Raw genomic sequence first — 21,347 nt, forward strand, 5'->3', positions numbered from 1 at the left:
GGGCGATGTCAGAATGCCATATGCAAGGGAGGGCACCAGGATGAGGTCTCTTGTTATCTGGTGTGCAACCTGGGTCATTTGCTGGGCTGCTGTGAGATACAGGAAGCTGGACTAGATGGGCCTATGGCCTGATCCAGTGGGGCTGTTCTTATAGATTGTGCTCCAAGGCTGCAATCATATGCACACTTACCTGGGAGTAAGCCCCATTTACTATAATGGGACTTACTTCTAAGTAGGCCTGCATAGGATTGGGCTCTCAGATGGCTGGCTGGCTGGCTGTGATGGGTTCCCTGCACAGGAACCTGAAGAGAGGAGCAGGCAAGACAAGGCTTTTGAGGCAAGGTGCAGTGGGAGCACTGAGCAGCATGTAGCACCCAGAGCAGGCCTGGCCTGACCTCTTAGTAATAATAATCATCTCATCATTTATTTGAAATTCATCAATCCCTATTCTATTCAATTCCTAAAGGTAAGCTGCTGGCTGTTATGATTGTCTCCCCTGCACCTCTCAAACTATATATATACACTTTCCTGGGAGTAAGCTCCATTGACTATAGTGGGACTTACTTCTGAGTAGACAGGCACAGGATTGGGCTCTAAATTAGATCCATGTTCCATGTTGGCATCCTTCAGTCTCGGAAGACTATGGTATCACGCTCTGAATGGTGGTTCTGGAACAGAGTGTCCTCTCCAGTGCGCGAAGCCTGGGTAAAGTAGGTATGGAGGATAGGCTGTTACCCATGCAGCAAATCCACCCTCTCCACCTCGCTGAAATGGTCCAATGGAAAGGCAGAAGCCAATAAGGTTGGTTCCAGCAGTGTTGCAGGAGTTGCCTCAGGGACTCTGGCTCCGGATTTTGCCTACAGGTTGACTCCTGAAGCCTCTTCCACAACCTGATGTAGCCACAAGGCAGTGGAGGTTTGGGATCAGAGTTTTCCTTCTCTCAGATATGCCTTTTAGAGTTGTGGTCACTTACAGAAGTGGTTTGAAAGAGGGCCCCTTTGGTTTCTTCCCTTTTTAGAAGCCTCCAGTGATCTCTGAGAACATTTCTATTTCAGCAAGCCTTCTGATTTTACTCTTCTCTAGTACCTGACACCTGCTGCTTTTATTGATGCTTTTATGCTTTATTGATTATTGTATTTTATGTACTTGTATGTTCATCCATTATGCCTGTGATGGTTTGCTGCTTTTTTACATTGCATTTTACAGTTTTATTTTATGTGTATACTTAATTATATTGTTGTAAGCCACTTTGGATGCCCTTCAGAAGAAAAGTGGGATAAAAAATTAAATAGGCAAATAAATAAATAAATAAATTACACAGTTTTAATTCATACAACTTATGACCCAATCCTAACTTTCAATGTCCTTGCTTTTTTCAAAATATTAACTAACATTTCTCATTCACTTTAACAAATAAAAAAGAAAGACCTAATTTAATTAAATAAATTTGATTTTGTTGCGGGAGGGGGGTACAAAATGTTCTTTGCACTGGGCAGCAAATGGGTTAGCTACACCACGGATATTGGGTGGCACTCCTTCAGGGGCAATAGTGCCACCCCCACCACATCAACAGTGCCATGCTACCTCTTGTTGGTTTTGCTGATCTCTGTGCTTGCTTTGTTGCCATAAATCAGCTACATACACCGGCTTCTCAAGTACTCCTAAGTTTTAAGCAAAGGTACGGAAGTCTTTAAGAGTCATTAACAGTGCAATCCTATGCATGTCTACTCATAAGTAAACCCCATTGTGTTCAGTGGGACTTACTTCCAGGAAACCGTGTTTAGGATTGCAACCCAAGAGTCATAAAAGTCTGAATTCCTGTGCTTTGTTGATCTCTTTCCCTTCTCCTGTCCATGTCCTCCTGCGCTGTGCTGTGGCACTCTGTGCAGAGTAATTAAACCTGAAATCAATCACAGGCAATTGTTTTACTGCAGAGACGCTTCATTATTTCTTCAGGTACAGCTGAGCTATTCAGTTACATGCCCAATAGTTTGAATATGACATAAGATTAAAAGGGGTAGGCAATTGGACAGTTTTTGTAATGCTTTTGTAATTCACTGGCTTCCTTCCCTTAAAAGGTGCTAGATTTCCATTTTCTTCCTTTTATGAGACCTCTTTGTGCCACACGGTAATATATTCCCATTGTCCAATAACTGGAATGAAGGCAGCATTAAAATTATGGGGAAGTTGAAACAGAAAATAACCGTGTCAAGGTAATTCATTTGAATCATACAAAAATACTCAGTGAACTAGTCAGTGAGTAGTCTGTGAACTAGTTTTATTACTGCTAAGCAAAACTGGGGGTCACTTTTCACAACCCAGAATCGTGGCATTGGATGGAATCCTGGTAAATAACATTGCTATTGTTGAATATAAAAGAGGGACAGGCAGTATTATCCTTCATCATGAAGCCAGTGTATCTGCTAATGTGACCCCAAATGACATTTGATATTTTCCCATCAGCATTGCTTTGGTAACTCATATTTGAATTGGTGATGCTCAAATTCTGTTCCAGCGCAGTTAGAGTCCAGCAAGTTCCACCATTTTGTTTCTATCCATTTTTTCACCCCATTGTTGAATATCTGTCAATGTTGATTTTATTGCTTATAACCCACTGACCAAATTTATTCAGTTTTGTTTGGAAATGTTTAAGAAAAAGTTGTCTAGTTTACTAGTTTTATTAATGTGTTCATTCATCTCCCTCTACCAACTTTCGTATTTCAGTTTAATTTTCATGTTGATATGATTTCACTTCTTCCCTCAATTGTCTAAATTATGAGGTTAGAGCATGCTGAATTTCATAGCAAGAGATTGATAATGTATTACTGCTTCTTATATTTGAATTAATGATATATTATATTAAATTTGATTTCATTGTGTGGGAGGGGTGCCAAATTTTCTGTGACCCCAGGCAGTAGATGACCAATCCTGAGCTCCTGTGGCACACGGCTGCAGCTGCACCAAAAACGGCTCCCACCACACCTTACGTGCCAACAGCAGCCACGGGCGGCACCTCAGGAGAAAGGGACCTTTGTCCCCTTCTCCTGGGTAAGGGAGGTAGCCCCGCAATGGGGCTACTCAATTCACAGCCAACCAAAAGGTTGGCGGTGAAGTAAGCATTTGTGTTGGGCGCCGAGCTCCACACAAATTCTCTGGATCCGGTGGTCCGGCCTCTTTCCCTCCTGCTGAGAACCAAGGTGTTGCTCTAGTGCCTTGAGAAACTGCTCCTAGGAGATGGGAGAAAAGAGGAACTCTACAGGTTGAACAGGCAAGCTACCCTGGTCGTGGGGTCCAGCAATGCTGCAATACAGAACTGGGGCCATTGTTGGGGAATGAAGGGGAGCTAATGAGCTTAAAATGGGATAATTCTCTAAGTGAAGCGTGGACCGGAAATCTGGCAAAACAAAGGTGGATCAGGCCCAGGAAGGGGGCAGGTTCAGCAACAATAGCACCTGCCCAAACCTAACCCCCTTCCCAGGCCTGATCCACCTTCACAGATTCACGTGCATTTGCACCAGCTATATTGCTGGTGGTCAGCTTGCTGCAGGTCCAACCTTGACTCATGGTGGTAGCAGGAGCTAACCCCACAGGAAGGGAACAAATGTTCCCTTCCCCTGAGGAGGCCTCTGGAAGCCAAAATTCCCCCCATGGGATGCAGCGAACACTTCATTGGTGTCACTGCATAATCACACTGGGAGTTAGGTAGGATTGGGCTGTTAGATTCTTTTAGGTTTCAATCCAATACGCATTTACATGGTCTTAAATTCCATTGAACTCAATAAGGGTAGACTCTGTGTCTTGGTTTTTATGACTGAGTGCATAGTCTTAAAGCAGGGGTGCCCAAACTTTTTGCAGGAGGGCCACATCCTCTGACTCTGTGTCAAGGGCCAGGAAAAAAAAAGAATTTACATTTCAAATTTAAATAAATTTACATAAATGAATATATTGGAGATTGAACTTATATGAATAAATGAAGGTCTTGCAATAGCTTAAGGCCTATAAAAGGCCTTGCGCAAAGCAAGGCTGGCCTTTCCTTCGCTGCCACTGCTGCATCACAGACATGAAACAGCAAGCAGTGGAGGAAGCCCTTGTCCCTCAGCTCACAGGACAGGTCAAACAGTCGCCATCACACTGAGAGCAGTTGCAACGGGCCAGCACTGACTCCAGCAAGTCTCTGGAGAGCCAGAGGCTCATTGGAGACTGGGGGCTCCCAGCGGGCCGAATTGAAAGTCTCCAAGGGCTGCAAGTGGCCCCAGGGCCAGGGTTTGGGCACCCCTGACTTAAAGCAACAATACCATGTCCGTTTATGGCATGTTAAAATGAAGAGGATTCATTTTAAAATGAAGAGGATGCATCTACTACTTGTTTTCAAACACAAAAATTGTATGTAGCCTCTGGTTTTCTTGGGGGGGGGGGAGAGGAAGGTGGCAATAAAAGAGTTTTGCACACATATACTCACACAGTAATAAAGCGGTATATGGTACAGTATGATGATGGCAGCCTTTGATGGAATCAGGAAATCTTGCAGTGCTTAACTTTGCATGTTCACTCAGAAGCAAGCTTCAAATTTCATTTGTAAAGGAACCATTGCCTGGAAAAGCTTCCTGAGCAGTACAACTTATCTTCATCTTTATACATCAGTCTGGTTAAAGAAGCAGCAACAGCATACATTATAGTTTATAACTTAGAGTGTATAATCTGTCTGCGTAATGGAAATACGCAAGATCCCTTGAGGAGATAGGGTGTGGTGTCAACAGCGACCCCTTGCTCTGGCAGACCTGGGAAGCATGGGGTTTAAAACCCCCTTGGATTGCACTGAGTATGCTGCACAGCTGCTTGGAGGCAACAAAGCCCTCAAGGTTAAAAGCAGCACCTGGAGGAAGAAAAGGGTGTGGGTATAGATGGAAGGAGCTTGGAGAGACTGAGAGAGCAGAAGGAAGGAGCTTGGAGGAAAGAGGAGGATGGATTGACTAAATGAACTGAGACTACTGGAACACAGACTGCTGGAGACTAGTGTTTTGCCCAGGAGCTGCTTCGAACCAAGGTGTTGCTGCAGTAGCTGGAGAAGCCCCTGGTGGGAAAGTAGAGGAAGGAGGAACTCTGCAGGTTGAACAGGCGAGCTACCCTGGTGGTGGTGTCCAGCAGTGCTTCCTGCAGGATTAGGGCTAATTTGAGTGAAGAGGGGAACTAATTAGCTTAAAGTGGGCATAAGTTCTCTAGACCAAGTTTGAAAAAGGAATTTGGCAAAACATTCTGGTTAAAGAAGCCACGATAGCAGAAATTAGTTACCATTTTGAGCTGCTCGCTGGGCCTAGATTGAAATCCATACGATGCTAACAAGGACATATTATTTAACTCACACTGTGTGCTTAAAACAATCATTATTCATGCTGCTAAAAATTACTGTTTCCAGAGCCAATCAGCACTTTAGTCATAGCATTATATTTGATTCCAAACTAATTGCCCACTTTTTTTCCTCCCTTTACAAAATATTTATGTTTATAGAGGATGAAAGAATTTCTTCCAGTCAAGCACAGCAGGAATCCTTTTTGTTGGGCAAAGACAAAGAGTGTGCTACAGCAAGGGATCCACCCAGTGAGACAGGCTGCTTTGTGTGGATTGCCTTTCTGAATGGGATCCGCACCTGCTAAAGGAGGAATAAAACTTTGCCCAGGAAGAATAAAACTCGCCATCCAGAAATAGGGATATGCCTGGATTTGTATTTAGTATAGCTAATGCAATCTGAATTGGGTGGGGTTGGGAGTCAGAAATATTACCCAGACTTGTAAAATTGAGGGTCAGAAAAACTTTTCATAATTTATTTGTATGAATTTGGGGTGCCGATTCCAGAAATGGCATCGTTTTTCCCTATCACTAGATACGGCATAGCCTTACTAGTGAATGGTTTGAGCAACTTCCTTGTTAGGAAATGGCTACACAAGATAAGAAAGTTGCTTGAACCATTCACCAATGAGGCTATGCTGTATCTCTGAAACTAGATGTGATAGGGCAAAACCGATGCCATTTTTTTGAATCGGTACCCCAAATATTCCCAGGAATAGGTCTTTTTAAGACAGTAAAATGTGTGTTGGCCTGTGTTATCTATATCAGGGGTAGGCAGAAGGTATATCAAGTTCTTCTGGGAGATTTGGAAGACCTGGAGATGTTACGTTATACACAATCTTTCTTCCAGTATGAAACTAAAGATAGCATCCATGGGCCAGTACCCATCCAGGCACTGGCCAACCTTGGAGCTATTTAGCTTCTGCACAGTGGCTGCATCATGTGTGCTCGGGCAATGGCAACAACATCAAGCCTACCTTTTTATTTTGAATTAGGCTGCTGAAATGAAAACACTTGGAGGAAATCAGATTTTTGCGTGAAAAGACTATCAAATAATTCAGTTCTAGTCCTGTGGTGGATATCCCTTATTACTTACCCGTTTTGAAGTCAGAAGTGACTTGCCTCTGACACTTCAGAGGATTCTGTGATGCCTCTGTATCCAGAAGGAGCTGTTGGGTCATTTGAAGATAGTAACCGTGTTTGCCTTATTGGGTTTGTTAATGTTTAGCCATCTTCTTTTTCCCCAACTGCCAGAGGATGTGGTTTTGAGCCTGATCACTGGACCGTGAAGCCCACCTGATTTCCAGAGGGAGGCTGCCCAGTACCCAATTTCACAGGTGACACTGGGTTAATACTCACAAGTTGTAAAAATGAGGATCATGCATTTGCCCAACAGATGCTGTTGGGAGCATCTGATGCTTCATGGGGATGGACCTACCCATCGTGCAAAGGTGTGGGTGCAAGGAACAGTGGGAGTACATAGGTAGGGAAGATACCCAGATAAGTTATATTGGGTTTTATTTGCCACTTGCCAACCTTTCCCAAGGCAGCTGCCTCCTCACTGGGGTTTCTAGCTTTAGGACATAACAGTAAACTACCTTTTCCCAGTTCATTCCCAGTTTATCTGGTTAAAAAGGTGACATGGGGAGGAAGGAGGAGGGTGTCAGTCACTAATCACTAAGGACTGCTTCTGTCATGCCCTCCAGCTACCCTTACAAGTATTAAAAACAAATTCCTGTGGCAAGCACAGTGTTCCTTCATTCAAAGCTAATGTTTTGCTTGTGGCAGTGGAAGATCAGAGTCCATGTGAAGATGCCCAGACATTAGTGCTTGGATGTTACAGTAGGCAAGAGAATAAACTCTGCCAAGAAAAATCTGAGCAATGAAATGCAAAGGGCACACCCATTCAATCCATTAATATTAATAGTGGTCTTCTCAATTGTTAGGCCAGATGCCTTGAATCACCACATCCTCAGCGCAAGGGAAAAGCTTTGTTACAATTGCTTAATCAGCAGAAACATAATGCCATATATACCAATGTTCAGAAGCACTAAAGAAAGCTAGAGTAGAGCTTCAAAGAAAGGCAAACATTACTAATTTCACATCCTATGGGGAACAAAGGGGAAAGGAAGAAGGATCCCAATGAGAAAGGCTGATAGAGTTGTACATTCCTAATCCATATCAGAAAAGGGTACAAGCTGTACTGCTGCACAGTAAATAGAAAAGTGAATCCTGTAATAGAACTCCGCAAATGGGGGCGACCTTGGCTCTGAAAGAACCTAATAATGTGACACGCAGTGCTCTCATCTTTATGGAACAAGGGCACACTCCCAAGTCATGGCATGGGAAAAATGGAGAGATCACAGTTTTTTTCACTTTTAGGTGAAAATAGGGAATTGTACCTTAGATTTTCCTCGAGCAATTCTATATAACAATATACTATACCAGGAAAAAAAGCACACTACTGAAAACAAATACACACCATTGCCATGACCAGGGTAGTAATCTCTCTCTCTCTCTCTCTCTCTGTGTGTGTGTGTGTGTGTTTTGCTTGTTTTTAGTAAAAACAAAGAAAGCCATTTATGGTAAATTCCTAAGAAAAGAAACAACCTGTTTGCATTTTCAGTTTAGTGAGACTACTCTCAGATGACCTGAGATCTATTAAAATTAACAGATTTTTTTTTTTGCACTTACCCTATCAGGGTAGGATATGGGCTAGAAATTACCTGTCAAGTCCATTTGCAGAAGCTTTCATTCAATCGTTATTTTTTTCCATTGTGATTCTGAGCGTCCCTGTGACTGTGCCTACTTTTTTTTAAATGCTTGACATGGGTAGATGTGTACTGTAGTACACTAGTGTAGAACAGGGTGGGTCAATAATGTAGCTGTGCCCCAACACAGGGCTCCAATATCTGTGCTGATTTCCTACCACATGGACACACTTTAACGATCAGGACCTACTAACTTATCTGAAGAGTCTTCAGGCAACTGGACTCCCTGATCTTTCAGTAGTGATCCTATCCACATCCTGTAGACAAAATTCAAGGAGAAAATTGCACTGACCATGCTTTAAATGTCTTGCCTAAGAATCAGCACCTGTTTGCTAACCTTGATGATTAAAAATTTGCACAGGTGAAACACAAACATACACTGTTGTTCAGGATTTATACTACTGGCATTGGGTCACATCAGCATAACCACAGCAGTGCATACAAGAGAGGGTCCCTTTAGAGCAGTGGTTCCCAACCTTTGGAAGCCCAGGGACCGCTGAAGCAAAAATTGGAATCATCGGGGACCACATGCAACCCTCCACCCCCAAAAATACAATTAAGTTTGCAATAAGATTAATCAGTTAATTAATCCCACACCTGCACACAATATGTAATAATAAGAGAAGATTAATTATCAGTGTTATTGTACCGCTTCCCAAGTCCTGAGAAGCATGCTACAATGCAACTAGCATGCAGGGAAGGAGGCTGTTAATAAGTTAGGGCTTCTCAATCTTTGACATATAGACCAGGTAGTCCTCCTTTCTCTGGATCCAGATCCTTGCAGCATCACTTTCCACAATCACAAGAAGAACAGCTGCTGCTGTTATTATGTGACATCAGCGTAAAGGGCGCTTTTCAGAACAGAAGCCCTCAAAAGCAGGTCCCTGTGATAAGCACCTTGCCATCTTCCAGTCTAAGCTTGGAGAGTTAATGAGACAAAAGGAGGAAAACAGAAACACAGTTCACAAATATTTGTTCACAAAGATGAACAAATGTACAGCAAATGTACAGCAGGTATTTACATACACATAATCCTATGCATGTTTACTCAGAAGTAAGTCCCAGTGTGTTCAATTGGGCTTACTCATGGGTAAGTGGGCATAGGGGTACATACCCAGCTGTAGCACAGCCATGGCCAAATTTGCCAAACTTGGAGTGAAGAGACAATTAAAGGGGAGGGGAGAAGGGAAAAGTCCAGATCTGTGCCAGCATTTGCCAAACTAACAGTGGGGGAAGGAGCAGGAGGGAGCCCAGATCAGTGCAAGGTGTCTGTAGTGATTCCCCCCCCCCTTCCTGAGAAACACTTCTAAGCAAGGCTGAGTGTGATTGCAAAGGAGGCAGTGCTGGGACTTTTCACAGCTGAAGTCCCCAACGGGAACCAGCTGGCGAGGGAGGCTACAATCCTGTCTGCACTTTCCTGGAAGGAAGCCCCATTGACTATAACGGGGCATACTTCTGAGTAGACATGCCTAGGATTGGGCTCGGAGGCTCCAATATTACACTTTACTGGGAATAAGCACCATTGATTATAATGGGGCTTATTTCTGAGCAGACATGCATAGGACTGGGCTCTTCATCGCCCAGCAAGTGTGATCGCCTCCCCCTCCATCACCCCATGTAAACAAAAAGGATCGGGCTTTAAGGCTGCAATCCTGTCCACACTTTCCTGGGAGTAAGCCCCATTGCCTATCATGGGACTTACTTCTGAGTAGGCATGCCAAGGATGGGGCTCTAATGCTGCAATCCGAGCCACACTATCCTGGGAGTAAGCCCCACTGAGTATAATGGGGTTTACTTCTGAGTAGACATGCATAGGACTGGGCTCTTCACCCCCCTGCTGCTCATTGCCAGTAAGTTTGATCGCTTGCCCCTCCATCACCACATACAGGAAAAAGGAAGGAAGCATGTGGAGACTCTGCTGCTCTGCTCCCTGGCAAGGCAGTCTGATTTTTTTTTTCTAGAGGCCCTGTTATTTTTTCTCAGGAGAACTTGTGGACCACCTAGCAAGGTCTTGCAGACCATCTGTGGTCCGAGGACCATGGGTTGGGAACCCATGCTTTAGAGTTACCACTTCAGGGATGGCAGCGGCAGGAGGGTGAGGGCCACACCTCTTTGTTCACCATTATTAGCCATACCTCTATGGATGTGGGCAAGTAATTTGCAGATTCTTCCCCACTGATCTTTGCTTCCAATTCCCTCCCCTTTGTCTGTCGAGTCCCTGTGTCTCTTTTAGATTGTGAGCTTTTGAGGGCATGGAACTGTCTCATTCCTTTTTTCTGTAAACTAATCTGAAAAATCTGTGTTTAAGAGTAATAAATAAATAAATAAATAAATAAATAAATAAATAAATAAATAAATACTTTGCCTGCACAAGGAGTGAAATTGGATAAAGTTAGGGCATAAAAAAAAAAGAGTGGGCCTTTGTCAGAATAGTCTGCTTGCCTTAGGGACTGATCCTGTCCCCAATGCCGGCGTAACAAAACACCTGCAAAAGAGGTGGCAAAGTTAAAATGCTTTCATTGGCATCAATGGAGGAATCCAGATGGCTGCCCCCCCCTTCCACCCACTCTCTGGCTGCAACAGAGGAAATGATGCTCTGCAGCTAAATGCAGCACACCACCAGGAACGTACAAGCACCTGGCAGAGGCCACAGATCTCATATACCAACATGTGTTACATAGTGACCAAGATGTGTCACGCATCCCTTAAGATTAGAAGCACACAAGTGAGGACTTTGGTGAGCAGAATCTGGGGGATGGAGCACTTTGAATAAGGTGACTATAAACACCAAACACTCAGCAGTCTGGGAAAACAAAACAAAATGAAGATGCTTGTCTTCTCAGAACACTTCTAGGTACCCTGCCTTAGCATTTCAGATACAAATCCATCCTCCTCACCAAAAAAAGGAGGTGGGTGTACAGACAACATATGGCCACAGATTGTTCATAGAGGAGACAGAAATTTTACTCACTCAATACCCTCAAATAAGTGCATGTCATTAGATCCTCTCAAAGACTAATCTGTTCAGGATACTACCCACTAATCAGTTCTATCTCCAGGTGTCTTTGTTTCTCCATGACTGAGACATACAAAATTATGCATGGGAAGGACAGAGTGGATAGAGAGATGCTCTTTACACTCTCACATAACACCAGAACCAGGGGACATCCACTAAAACTGAGTGTTGGGAGGGTTAGGACAGACAAAAGAAAATATTTCTTTACTCAGCCTGTGGTTGGTCTGTGGAACTCCTTGCCGCAGGATGTGGTGACAGCATCTGGCCTGGATGCCTTTAAAAGAGGATTGGGCAAGTTTTTGGAGGAAAAATCCATATGGGTTACAAGCCATGATGTGTATGCACAACCTCCTGATTTTAGAAATGGGCTATGTCAGAAGGCCAGATGCAAGGGAGGCACCAGGATGCAAGTCTCTTGTTATCTGGTGTGCTCCCCGGGGGCATTTGGTGGGCCGCTGTGAGATACAGGAAGCTGGACTAGATGGGCCTACGGCCTGATCCAGTGGGGCTGTTCTTAATGTTCTTAGGTTCTATCTCACGTCCCTCTCTCTCCTGGCAGCACACCGAGAGGGCGGAAGTGTGGACTTCAGTTTAAGTAATGGGCATGCGTCGCACCAGCCAATCGCATCGCTCCGATGACGCTAGCGTCACGCGGCGGCCGCGCGGAGGCGCTGATTGGCTGCCGGCAGGGAGGTCCGCACGGTGCTTTTCAGGAAGCTCAGGTACCCTTCCCTCCCAGCCCCTGCCCGCTCTATGGTGTAGCGGGTCGCCATGGAGCCGGCGTCGCCCTTGGGGATCCACGCAGCCCTTTGAGAGGCTGTGGAAGGCCGCTGCCGCCCGCTGCAGGTGGGAGGGGGAGAGGTTGCCCCCCTCCCACCCAGGATGATGGAGCTGGCCTGTCCCGGCCGGGCACCGCCCTCCAGCCCCTGCTCTGCGAGGAGCATCCTGGCAGCTGGGCTGTGTGTGGAGGGAGGGCACGCGCTGCCTGAGTCCCAGGGGACGCAGTGTGTCCCTGGCAGCTGTGCGCACAGCCTTGTACCAGGAGGTAGGAGGAGGCCACCTGCTCTGTGGGGAAGGGGGGTGAGTGCTGCAGTCACTGCAGCAGTGTCCCCCAACGCAGCAGGGACATGTGGTGGGTGGGGAGGCAGGTGAGGCAGAGCCTCCCCAGGGGAGACCTTCGAAAAATGCCGCCGCTGCCGCCGTGGGAGGCAACCAAGCACCCACAACCCATGCGCGGTGCTTTTCGAAGGACTCCCCACCTGCCCCTGCCATACAGTGCATTGCCTTTGCCCTGCAGGAGTGAATGCCACCTGTTTTGAAAATGGAGAAGGCTTGGGAGTGGCTTGGGAATTTGTAGGTTAGAAAGAGTTAAACCTGGGCCTTTTCACTGGTATTATTTATACCAGTTACTATATAACTGGTAAGAGGCACTTTTTCAAGTGGGTGCTCCTCTTTTATTCCGCAGGGGGAGAGTAACTGGCCCACCTCCCCCCAGCAGTGTCTTTTCTAGTGGCTGCCTGCTGGTGTTCTTCTGCATATTTTTAGATTGTGAGCCCTTTTGGGACAGGGAGCCATTAGTTATTTGATTTTTTTTCTGTAAACCGCTTTGGGAACTTTTTGTTGAAAAGCGGTATATAAATATTATTATTATTATTATTATTATTATTATTATTATTATTATTAGGGTCCTGTGCTCCCAAGGCTGCTAGAGACATTAACATATAGAGTGTGTGTGTGTGTGTGTCTGTGTGTGTCTGTGTGGACATTTGCTAAACCCTTAATAGAAATGGAGTTCAAGGACTGTTCCCCCAAACCTTTACAGTCATTCCAGGGTACCTATAAGGCTGAACTGGAGAGCAAGATGTGTAGGTAGGGACTTTCAGGTCAGACAAAAGGTTGTAACTGGTTTCTGAAGTGGTTTATGGCAAGCCAATTACTAGAGAAAATTGGGAAATATGGGAGCTATGAAGATTTACCCCATACCACAAGTTAGCATTCCAGCTAACAATCTGCATCTGCAAAGCAGGCAAGCGTGCTTGCAAAAAAAATTTTTTTAATGTTTCAAAACTTTTGTGACCCACTGAAAATCAGCTCTTGACCCACAGGCGGGTTCCAACCCACAGAGTGGGAAACACTGCTCTGGAGTGTGACAGACAGATGGGAAAATACATAAAATGTTGAGAAACGGATCACAGTATACCTCCTTTTCCTTTCAAAGTGGCTGACTTGGTAATATCATCTGTAATACTGTTTTGTTTTAGCACTTTTTGTCCCCAGTGTAATTTTTACAATATTATAAAAAAACAAAAAAGGTTAAAATGCTTTAAAAAGTTTAGTGCAGAAAAGTACAGCTGCCCGTGCTGTTCTTTCAGCCAACACAAGCTGTGTGTTCTGCTAGCACTGTGCCTCCTCCCAAAGGTACCTTCAAGATAACTTACATAAAATATCCTAAGTGGGTATCATTGTATAACAGTGGTTAATGAGAATGGATATTACACACACCCGGTGTTAATATCTTGGCAAGCATGGATTTCTTTACATTCCCAAAGGGTGCAATTCATGTCTCTTTGAAATCAGTGGCAGAAACATCAAGAGTTCGAGGAAGCAGTTGCTCTTTATGCATATATCATGTTTAACTAGTGCCCAGTCTTTTAAAGTTTGGTTGATACTCTTTCCTGATCACTAGCTCAAATGGTATTAAATGTTACAAAATGTCACTTACCCCCTCAAAGGAAAGAAGACTCTCTTTTCTTCTTGCCAGCTAGCACACCTATGTGTTATCTCACCCTTCATCTAAGGAGCTCACAGGAAAACCTCACATTGAAAGTGACTGACCTGGTGAGCTTCATGGTCAGATGGAGATTTGAATGCACATCTCTTCAGCCATAGCCCAGCATTCTAGCAACTATATCACACTGGCTTTTGCCAGGGTCCTGCCACTAGCACCTGCAGATATCCATGTATGGGTGTAACATTTGAATATGGCACGTGCATATAAAGTCCACTGCATGTAGGCCTGAGCAACACAATTCATACCCCAGATATCATCTGAGAATTATCTAGGCCTACATTCATATATCTTATTGAAACTTTACAACTGTGTATAAATGACCAGAGGTGTTGGAGGTGAGACAGGAACATTCTTGCAACCCAGTAGGGGAATGAGAGAAGAGCATCATCCAACTGGGCTATATCAGGAGGGCTATTTCTTTTCATGGTGCTACCTTTTCTTGCCCCTTTTTATTGTGATCTTCAGGTGAACATAACTTGCTGATGTTGCTTTTTAACATTTCAACAGGGATATTTACTGCTTATGCGGAATTCTTCCACATTCGACATACATCTTAAGAAACTAGGTGCATGGAAAGAAAGTTTAACATCTCCTCTTCATCTTCTGTTTCAGACCAACGGCATGACCAAAGAATGGCTCAAGTCTAAACTAGTGGTGGGATCCCTAATATTAATCTCTCTTAAGCAAAACCAAGTATGGCAACCAGTCAGATATTTAAGAACCAGATCCTTGATGGATTCCTCAGGAAAGACGTTTTATTTATTAGTGCTTTCATAATCAGACTTATTCTTGTCTTTTACGGAGTTTATCAGGACAAGATAATGTTGGTTAAGTATACAGACATTGACTACCAAGTATTCACAGATGCTGCAAAATACATCACAGAAGGGAAATCTCCTTACCTGAGAGCCACTTACCGTTATACTCCTCTGCTGGGCTGGATCTTAACACCAAACATTTACCTGACTGCTCTGTATGGAAAGATTCTCTTTGTTGCTGGGGATATGGTTGCTGCATATCTCATGTACCAAATTCTGCTTCTCCGAGGACTGAATTGCAGGAAAGCATGTGGGTGTTGTGCATTTTGGCTTCTCAATCCCCTGCCAATGACAGTGTCCAGCCGAGGAAATGCAGAGTCTCTTGTAGCAGTCCTTGTTCTTGGCACCATGTATTATATGGAGAAGAAAAATCTACTGAAGGCAGCTGTTCTTTATGGCCTGTCTGTCCATATGAAAATTTATCCAGTGACCTATGCACTGCCTTTTGTTCTTCATTTGCAAAGTCAACAAAATAATGGGAAAGAAAAAACAGGGGCTTTAAAGAAACCAACAGTGAGCGTTGTGGGTGATGTCTGGCAGCTTTTCTTAAGGCTCTGGAATCGTGATGTTCTGCTTTTTGGAGCTGTGGCGGCTTGTACATTTGTTGCTCTGGGCCTTGCCTTTTATTTCTGGTATGGGTGGGAATTTTTGGAGCATACCTACCTCTACCACTTGACCAGGAGAGACATTCGCCACAATTTCTCACCCTATTTTTACATGCTGTACTTGACTGCAGAGAGCGAGTGGAGTTTCGTCCTTGGACTTGCAGCTTTTCTGCCTCAGCTTCTTCTGCTTCTTGTGATTTCCATTGCTTATTACAAGGATCTTGTCTTCTGTTGCTTCCTGCACACTGCTGTGTTTGTGAGTTTTAACAAAGTGTGCACCTCCCAGTATTTTCTGTGGTACCTTTGCCTTCTTCCACCAGTAATGCCTCTTTTGAGAATGTCTTGGCAGCGGGCCTCATGCCTTCTCACAGCGTGGCTTATTGGGCAGGCCCTGTGGCTGGCACCTGCTTATTTTTTGGAGTTTAAGGGACAGAATACTTTCTTGCTCATATGGCTAGCAGGCTTATTTTTCCTATTTATCAATTGTTCAATCCTTGTTCAGATCATTGCTCACTATAATACCCCACAGATGCCCAGGAAAACAAAGAAGCAGTAAGGCTTGACAATACAGTACGGGTAAAATTCTATCAGTAATTCTTGGAGAGACATTAGCCCTTTGAAGAGGACTAGGTAACAACCAAACCTTTGAAAGTTGTTGTTTTTGTATCATTTTTAATTATTGTTTTAGAGACTTGTGTCCCTGGTTTTGATTACACTGACTATGAAGCAATTTGGGGAGAGGTCAGTATTTTAGTGAAACCACATTTCTTTCTGTTGAGAATCTCTATTGGAAGGCAAATGTAAAGTGTAAACCTGTCCAAATAACCTTTTTATGGATGTATTTTGACATAACTGCATTGTTTGGATGCTTAACGCCACCTGATTTTTCTCTCGATGGTCTCTGAAGCCCCTTTTATCGAGAGTAATGATCAAGAGCATTGGCTGGGCCTCAGAAATCTGTTCACCAGGGTCAGGCTCCTTGTCCTTTGGTGAGGATACCCAGCAGCATACAAATCATGTCACCCAAGTTATCTATAAATTGAAAATAATTGTGGGAGGTCTTCTGCTGCCTATTGCACAACATGATGCAAGAGATCCTTTTTGCCTCTCCCAAGGTGAACTTTCATGTTGTGCCGAGCTTTGGAAGAGGCAGAAGCACTGCAAGAGGCTCACATTGACCAGGCCTCCAAAGTCTGTTTGCCAAGGACATTTTTACACCTAACAATCAAAACCTGGAGCAGAAACTTTGCCTTGGAACGAAGGCTTGCACTGCACCACAGAGTCAACCACATTCCACATGGGATGCATGGGTTCTCTTGCATCTTCACATGCTTGAAATGCCTTTTAGAGAAGGTAGCACTTCCAACTGCCTTTGTGCCCTGAACCAAGCAGGATACTTAAAAGATGAAAAAGGTGTTGAAAATGTCTCTGTGGTTGTTTTAGTGAGCTATCATCCAGGCAAATAGTTTTAAATACAAAGTACAAAAAATAATGAAAGCAAACCCTGGCTGCTGCTTCTGAAACATACTCCAGTGTCTTTCAGATAATATCTGCTACTAGCAGAGTTGTGACAAAACCACTGAGTATTTATAATGTGTTAGTCCATAACATGCTCATTAAAACCAGCAGAGGGCAAAACTGAGCAAGCACTACAACACCAGAGATATGAGTGGGATGCAGGGAATTATTTTCAAATAGATCCAGAACTTGTTATTTTGTATAACTTAAGAATAAGCATTTTGAGGGGTGTTTGGGACAGGGGGGCCGAATGGGGGGATGATCAGGCCTGGGAGGGGGCAGAATCGGTGGTGGCAGCACACGCCTTTTTGTAACTCTCCTCCTGGCCTGCCTGGCATTACTCTGAATTTCCAGATTTGCACCAGTTAAATACCCTTACCCTGAGGTGACCTCCAGCCACCTCCTAACCTGCATAGGGTACAGCAAAGGCCTTGTGGCATGGATGTGCCTGCACAGGTTAGGATTATGCTGTTAAATGTTTACTGATCAACTTTTTCACATGTTAGTAATTTATATTAAAAATAAATAAATAACTTCATAAAACTGATGGCAGTGATCCTTACTTAACAGTGGGGTCAGATGCTAAAGTGAATCAGATATCAATACTGATGATGGGAAAAAAGGATAACTTTTCAGGCAGTCTTTGGCTTGTGAAGGCACCTGTGGGCTCATGGTCTTCTCATGCAGCTGCAGAAATACCATACACAGGTTTGCTGTCTGGACTGGGATGTTATCTTCCCGAGAACTGTTTGTGTCTTCCAATTTGCTTTCAGCTCTATGTATGCAATTATCACTTGAAATTAATTTGGAGAAATCCAGGTAGGATGAATGATACCTGTATGCTATAGGATCTGCAGAAGTGCTTACTACTCCGTTCACTACGGCAGATTACTATTAGAGAAGTAAACTCTCAGTTTACTGCTCCTATCATGATGTTTTCTCTCTTTAGCACTGGTTGCTTCAGGGTGTCCATTGCAAACATTTGACTGGAAAATGTTTGTTGGCCTCCAAGTATTTTTGTTTACTAGCATATTAAATATATGTATGCTGTAAACAGCTTCATCTCTTTAAAAAAATGAACAGTACTTGAACTGAGGCTTATGTGAAAGCCATAATACATGATCTGGAAGCTCTGCTGTTAGATCCTGAGCATGTGAATATGAGCTGTGGGTACCTCGGGGTAAAGAAAGTAAAAACTCTGTGGGTCCTTAAGGGTCCTTTATTTTTGCAGTTATTCTAGAGTTCATTCTACTACTGAAAACAGATTCCAAAACTGATCACTGGCATAAGTCAAACTCTTTATGTACATATGGTGCCATAATGGGTAATTTACACCTCGCAAGACTCACTTCCCACCTTTTCAGTCCATCGTGGTGCTCTGGATCCTGAATGTTAGTTGACTGGATACTGACTTCAGTTTCTGACATTGCTAACTTTAGTTTATGGTATAATTACTCTTCTGTAATAGCCCTATAAAAGTCTATTGGAAAAATGTTCTGATAGTATGAATAGACTGAAGAATAATGGCTAGGCACAAGAGAGAGCTGAGCAGTCTTCTGCTGTTTATCATATTTCTTGTATTGTCATTTATTTGTTCCATCGTTATGATCTCAGGGAAAAAGACTATTTTTCTTGGACATTTTGGTACTGCAATATGTATGATGCTTGTGCATGCAACTGATCTTCATTTATCAAGTCAATAAACTTGATTTTGATATATTGTTTCCTCTTATAATTGTGTTAAAAGAATACAAATTTAAAGTATGCACAGCACCTTACTGAAATATGTGAATGTACATCTGCACTGAGTGGTTTCACTTATTGTGTCTTTCCTTTCTGCAGGAACTACTGCAACTGTAACCTAATATCTTTATTAGAACCAACTGCAACTCACAAAGCAGTGAGCTAGATTATGAGTTTCACAGAACTCTTCCCCAGGCTTAATATTAAAAAGAATAAAATGGGAGAGTGTGGAGAGGTGCTGTCAGTGAAGGGCATGATAGAGGCTCTGTCTGCAATATATGGCTGTGTTAAGATGGAGGTTCAAGAAGCCTTTTGTGGACGGATTAGGTTAGATTGTGTTCAGGGCAGAAAATCACAGGTTGCATATAAGGGAAAGAAGCAATAGCCATGTTACAACTCCACATAAGCACAGTTTCCATTTATGCAGATGTCTGATTCTGATGTGTCAAGTCTTCATCTTGTAGACAAATGAGAGTGCATGGGAGGCCCACTTGGTACATTGAAGAGATTGCAACTGCCTTGTGCCCCAATACTATGCATGTCTACTCAGAAGTATGTCCCACTGTGTTCAGTAGGGGCTACTTCCCACCATACGTCCAGGAAAGTATGGCTAGGATTGCAGCCTCAATCCCCTAAAGTGGATGCATCTCGCTCAGCAACCCCCATGAAGGAGATTACCTTCATGCTTCAGCTTGTCCAATGATTTGCTCAATTGTGTGGCTTTGTGCTCTGTATTATCAGACGAGTGGCTTGTTCTTGTTTACCACAGATGCAATATAGAAACTGTTCCTATATGTTTATGTAGTTGCCTACAGTTTCCCAAAAATATAATTTTTTTTCTCCAAATGTATACAAACTTTCTTCCAACTTGTAAGTGTACACTTGCTTATCACTATAACTGAAAAGATTGGTCAGACATAGAAACAAAAAATATTACTGGATCAAGAGCATTTTATTCTACTTTTTCATATAAGATAGAGTGAAGGAAATGAGTTTCATGAACATCAGACAGGTGAGAAAGCTTAGGGCTTGCACATCCTATTTGATAAATAAGGACAACTAGGTAATTTCATTCACCAATAAATGCCTTCGATCAAAGTAACAGCACTCAAATGCTAAACAAATTCTAATTAGAGAAGAAATCATCGTGATTATTTATATCCTTAAAATGTATCAAGGGCATTTCCTGTGAATATTACTTCAGCTGGGGTTTCAAATATATTTGCTCATTTATTACTCAATGGTTACTAACTAGGAGCTGCTCTAAATACATTTCAGTATTACAGATAATTTTATCCAGTAAATGGCAACATTAGTAATTTGAATTACTTCCAGTTGATGCATTTATGTAGACACATTAACTCAAGGGTGGGAAACCCATTTCTTACAGAGGGCCGAATAGGATTCATAGTGCCTGCTGTGGTCCAGTTTTGTACGTGCTATTTGTATAACAAATAGTTATACACGTGGTGTATATATAATACATATATGTGTTATACATATATAACAATAGTTATATATATGGTCGGTCTGTGGAACTCCTTGCCACAGGATGTGGTGCTGGTGTCTAGCCTAGACGCCTTTAAAAGGGGATTGGACAAGTTTCTGGAGGAAAAATCCATTATGGGGTACAAGCCATGATGTGTATGCACAACCTCCTGATTTTAGAAATGGGTTATGTCAGAATGCCAGATGCAAGGGAGGGCACCAGAATGAGGTCTCTTGTTATCTGGTGTGCTCCCTGGGGCATTTGGTGGGCCGCTGTGAGATACAGGAAGCTGGACTAGATGGGCCTATGGCCTGATCCAGTGGGGCTGTTCTTACGTTCTTATGTAACAACAGAGGCAATGACTAGCAGAATGGTTAAGCAGTATTCATAGCCATTGTAACTTATTAATTGTGTATCCACCTATACCCCTATAGTGCTGTTTATTGGGACAATATTGTTCATTTGTTAGACCATATATTTGACACTCTTGCTCTACAATGTGTGGCATATATCATACAACTGTGTGTGTGTGAGCATAATTTTCATGCACATAGCTGAAGTAGTTAGTGGCTATGGTGGATTTTTTCAACTCTGTTCTTATTCATTATAAGCAGAGTAATCTAAACCAATTGTTCCCAAACTGGTGGGTCACGATGATGGGCACCATGATGGCACCACACCAATTGCAGTGCTGCAGGGAGCAAGGGGCTTTTAAACTTACCTGGGGGCCATGCTGGCCTCCAGAAGGGTCTGGTAGACTTGTAGCTCCCTCTGTGGGCCTCCCGCTGCTGCACATAGCTCCAATTGATGATTAGAAATATTTGCAGCAGCAGGGAGGCCCGTAGATGGGACTCTGAGCCTTCCAGGCCCTCCCAGAGGCCAGTGCTTCCCCCCCCCCCAGGTAAGTTTAAAAGCCTCTTTCTCCTGGTGGTGGTGCGATCACTGTGGCACCGCTAAGGCCTCCCTTCCCCACCCCTGCAAATACTGCTGTCCCAGGCCGAGTGGGAACTGCTGATCTAAACCAATTATATTACTTTTTTAAAAGAATAATTTACACTGAAAACATTTTTGAGTTTGACTTGCTCTGGAGCAGACTCACTGAAGTAAATAGGTATATTCTGGACTCAGGAGAGGGTGTGTTTGGGACTATGGCCACAATCCAGGGAGTCCTGCCATTCTGATAAATCTATTTTTCAAACACCATACCTTGAAGTCAAATAAATTGTAAAAGCATATATTGCTACATAATCAGG

The 21,347-nt window shown here is 43.4% G+C and overlaps 1 protein-coding gene across 1 annotated transcript; it reads left to right on the top strand.

Moving 5' to 3' along the window:
* The first annotated feature begins 12,126 nt into the window (after positions 1-12,126).
* Positions 12,127-17,082, top strand: PIGM (phosphatidylinositol glycan anchor biosynthesis class M). The gene is made up of 2 exons (XM_066611479.1): positions 12,127-12,175; positions 14,534-17,082. The coding sequence occupies exon 2, from the start codon at positions 14,617-14,619 to the stop codon at positions 15,898-15,900; it is 1,284 nt and encodes a 427-aa protein (XP_066467576.1). The 5' UTR covers positions 12,127-12,175; positions 14,534-14,616; the 3' UTR covers positions 15,901-17,082.
* Positions 17,083-21,347: the final 4,265 nt, after the last annotated feature.

This window comes from Tiliqua scincoides, chromosome 1 (genome assembly GCF_035046505.1).
Source record: "Tiliqua scincoides isolate rTilSci1 chromosome 1, rTilSci1.hap2, whole genome shotgun sequence".
Lineage (NCBI taxonomy): Eukaryota > Metazoa > Chordata > Lepidosauria > Squamata > Scincidae > Tiliqua > Tiliqua scincoides.